The sequence below is a fragment of the Humulus lupulus genome, chromosome 2 (assembly GCF_963169125.1).
Source record: "Humulus lupulus chromosome 2, drHumLupu1.1, whole genome shotgun sequence".
NCBI classification, from domain to species: Eukaryota; Viridiplantae; Streptophyta; class Magnoliopsida; order Rosales; family Cannabaceae; genus Humulus; species Humulus lupulus.
Window position 1 is genome coordinate 50,649,176 of NC_084794.1, and position 4,574 is coordinate 50,653,749.

The 4,574-nt window shown below is 38.1% G+C and overlaps 1 protein-coding gene across 1 annotated transcript; it reads right to left on the minus strand.

Annotated features, from left to right (window-relative positions):
* Positions 1-2,449: 2,449 nt before the first annotated feature.
* On the minus strand, positions 2,450-3,241 carry LOC133814239 (secreted RxLR effector protein 161-like). Its single transcript, XM_062247227.1, has one exon. The coding sequence runs from the start codon at positions 3,239-3,241 to the stop codon at positions 2,450-2,452; it is 792 nt and encodes a 263-aa protein (XP_062103211.1).
* Between the last annotated feature and the right edge of the window lie 1,333 nt (positions 3,242-4,574).

Here is a 4,574-nt window from a genome sequence, read left to right on the forward strand (position 1 = left end):
ATGCCTTAATTCTACTGATCCCATTTCCTTGATATGCTTATCAAACGTAGCTTCTGGTAGTGTCTTTGTAAACTGATCCGGAAGATTGTATTCAGTTGCAATCTTCATAACCTTCACATCTCTCATGGCCACATATTCTCGAATAATGTGATACTTCCTTTCTATATGCTTACTTCTCTTGTGACTTCGAGGTGCTTTCAAGTTGGTTATCGCTCTTGTATTGTCACAAAACAACACAAGCGGTTTATCCATTTCTGGAATAATACCAAGATCTGAATAGAACTTCTTTAGCCAAAATATTTCATTAGTTGCTTCTGACGCGGCTATGTACTCAGCCTCCATGGTGGAATCTAAGATTGCAGACTTCTTTACACTTCTCCAAATCACAGCTCCACCCCCAAGAGTAAACACCATTCCAGAAGTAGACTTCCTGTCATCGACATCAGCCTGAAAATTTGAATCAGTGTAGCCTACAGGGTTCAGAACACCACTCTTGTAGACTAACATATAATCCCTAGTCCATCTCAAATACTTTAGGATATGCTTAACTACTATCCAATGTTCCGTTCCTGGGTTTGACTGATACCTGCTCATTACTCCCACTGCATTACAGATGTCTGGTCTAGTACACAACATGGCATACATCAGACTTCTAATTGCAGATGCGTAAGGAACTTTTCTCATTGCATCTTCCTCTTTAGGAGATTGGAGACTGCTTCTTTGAAAGATGAATTCCATGGCGGGATGGTAGATGCCCTTTCTTGGAATTTGTCATTGAGAAACGTTCAAGCACTTTATCTATGTAAGCTACTTGAGATAGAGCTAAGAGACTATTCTTTCTATCCCTAATGATCTGGATACCTAGAACATAACTTGTTTTACCCAAATCTTTCACCTGGAATTGAGTGCTCAGCCAATTCTTCACATCTGATAATTTCTTAACATTGTTTCCAATGAGTAAGATATCCTCTACATAAAGAACTAGGAATACCACTATTTGATTTGCCTTAAGTTGGTAAAACACAGGGCTCATCAATATTTTGTTCAAAGCCATAGTTCTTGATTATTTCATCAAACCTAAGATTCTAGGAATGAGAAGCTTGCTTAAGTCCATAGATGGACCTATTCAACTTGCAAGCTTTTCCTTCTTGTCCAGATACTTTAAATCCTTCTGGTTGATCCATATAAATGACCTCATCAAGCTTTCCATTTAGAAAAGTTATCTTGACGTCCATTTGCCAAATCTCATAGTCGAGAGCGCCTGCTATGGATAGGAGGATGCGAATGGATTTGAGCATGGCTACCGGACTAAAAGTTTCCTCATAGTCCTTGCCTTCTCTTTGGGTATAACCCTTTGCCACTAATCGAGCTTTATAAGTCTCGATATTTCCATCAACACCTCGTTTCTTCTTGTAGATCCACTTGCACCCAATGGTCCTAAAGTCACTAGGTGCTTCCACAAGTTCCCAGACGGAATTTGAGTACATGGACTCCATTTCCTGTTTCATGGCTTCGAGCCATAGTTCCTTTTTAGGGCTTTCCATTTCCTGTTTGAAAGACAACGGATCATCATCACTACTGTCACCAACAACCATATTGGTTTCACCATCCAAACCATAGTGAACTGGGTTCCTAGAAACCCTCCCACTACGACGAGGCTCCGTGACTGTTTGCTCAGGAACAGTGGTACTTTCTTCATTTAAATCGACTTGCGTCGATTGGACATGAAGAGTGGGAATTTCATCATCAACTTGTGTTGATGATGATGGAACATTGGTTGGAGTCAATTCTTTAACCATCTCCTCTAAAACTACTTTGCTTCGAGGTTTAAAGTTCTTGACGTAGTCATTTTCCAGAAAAGTAGCATTTGTAGAAGTAAACACTTTCTATTCTGAATGACTATAGAAAAGTCCACCCCGAGTACCTTTAGGATAGCCAACAAACATGCAAACTTCAGTTCATGTGTAGAGTCTCAGAATGTTTACTTAGTTAGCTAGTTAGTAGTAGTTGTAGTATTCTAGATTTCGTGGATTTTGGTTCAAACTGGGACTTAGTTGGAAACTCCTAGCAATAGTTATGGATTTTATAAGTTTAACCTATAGTTTAAGAATATTAATTATAACATAAGGTTTGATTAACAATCTCATCCATCAACCATATCCATATAGGCTCAAAGCAGTCTTTGTCATATTAATCATGATTAAACCCATCAATGGTCACATATAGAAATACAACCAAATGACATAGTTCAATCATGGATGTGTAGCATGGAAATTACATGCAATGTGAACCAAACATGTCTATTTCCAACTGGTCCTCCTTAAACTTTAGTGAGGTTAGAATAAAAAAAACAGAGTGAATGAACTGAAAAACTACATTTCTGATCAGAAAATAACCAAATACATAAATGTTTGAAATAAACATAAAGCAAATAAAATAAAAACTCCCACTAAATCATGATATCCTCAAACATTACTACACCCATATGAGAAATGTGCTCATGAAAGACCTTGGGTGGTAATCCCTTTGTGAGCGGATCCGCTATCATGGAGTGTGCCCCAATGTGCTCTATGGATATTTGTCCACTCTGCACTTTTTCTTTCACAACTAGGACCTTTATGTCAATATGCATTGACTTGGATGAGCTCCTGTTGTTATTGGAATACAATACTACTGAATTATTGTCACAAAATAACTTGAGTGGTCTTTCTACATTCTCCAAAATGCGCAGCCCAGTGACAAAGTTTCGCAGCCATATTCCATGATTCGATGCCTCATAGCATGCTACAAATTCTGCTGCCATAGTGGAAGAAGCTACAAGTGTCTGTTTGGCACTTTTCCAGGAAATAGCTCCTCCAGCTAACATGTAAATATAGCCTGATGTAGACTTTCTGCTATCTTGGCACCCAGCAAAATCAGAATCAGAATACCCTTCGACCTCCAAACAATCTGATTTCTTATATGTGAGCATGTAACATTTTGTTCTCTGAAGATACCTCATAACCCTCTTGGCTGCTATCCAATGGTCCATACCAGGGTTGCTTAAATATCTGCCTAACATTCCAACAATGTACGCAATATCCGGACACGTACAAACTTGAGCATACATCAGACTCCCAACAGCTGATGCATAGGGAATCTTTTGCATATCCTGAATTTCAAGGTTACTTTTAGGACACTGACTAAGACTGAATTTGTCTCCTTTAGCAACAAGGGTATCACCTGGTCTACCATCTTGCATGCCGAATCTTTTGAGTACTTTATCGATATAGCTCTTTTGTGATAATCCAAGAATACCTTGAGAATGATCTCAATGTATCTGTTCCTAATACAAAAGATGCATCCCCAAGATCTTTCATCTCAAAATGCTTAGATAGAAATCTCTTGGTTTCGTGCAATAAGCCTATATCATTAGTGGCAAGCAATATGTCATCGACATATAGAACCAAGAATATATACTTACTCTCGCTGAACTTGTGATATACACAATCATCAACAACATTCATCTCAAAACCGAATGAGATAATTACTTGGTGAAATTTGTGATACCATTGACGAGAAGCTTGCTTGAGTCCATAGATGGATTTTGTCAATTTGCAAACCATATTCTTTGGGTCTCCTGACACAAAATTTTTTGGTTGCACCATATAAATTGTCTCTTCAATGTCTCCATTGAGAAACGCGGTTTTAACATTCATCTGATGTAGCTCAAGATCAAGGTGAGCAACAAGTGCCATTATTATTCTAAAAGAGTCTTTCGATGAAACTGGAGAGAAAGTCTCTGTATAATCAATGCCTTCTTTCTAAGTATAGCCTTTAGCTACAAGACACGCTTTATACCTCTCCACATTACCATTTGCATCCCTCTTGGTTTTAAATATCCATTTACAACCAATTGGTTTTGCACCGTCTGGTAATGGGACAAGTTCCCAACCTTTATTGTCTTACATAGACTTATACTCTTCGTTCATAGCATATATCCACCTTTGAGAGTTAGAACTTTTAATGGCCTGATGAAAATTAATTGGATCATCTTCCATCATTCCATTGTCATCCTCATGTTCTTGAAGAAATACAACATAATCATTCGAAATAGCATTTCTTCTTTCTCTTGTGGACTTTGTTAATGGCTTTGGTTCTTGAGATTGTTGAGTTTGTTCTTTTGGAAAAATTACCTCATCTTGAATTGGGGGTTGTTCAACATTGTCTTGTTGAGGTTCTGGATTCATTTCTTGAACAATGACAGGTGTAGGAACCTGAACATTGTCAAAAATGATAGTAGGAACTGAGTTTGAACTCAATTCCTCGTCAAAAGCAATGTCTATAACCTTATTTCTCCCCCCAAACTCAACATCCTCAAAAAATGTTGCAGTTCCTGTCTCAAAAATATTTTTAATTGTGAGTTCATAAAACTTATAGCCCCTAGATCGCTCAGAATAACCAATAAAGTAGCTACTCACTGATTTGGAGCCCAATTTCTTTTCATGTGGCTTATAAGGCCTTGCCTCAGCTGGACATCCCCAAATGTGAAAGTGTTTTAGACTAGGCTTTCGACCAGTCCAAAGCTCATAAGG

Excerpts from the sequence above, each read along its gene's own strand:
- LOC133814239 (XM_062247227.1), bottom strand. The coding sequence starts at position 3,241 with ATGCAAGATGGTAGACCAGGTGATACCCTTGTTGCTAAAGGAGACAAA.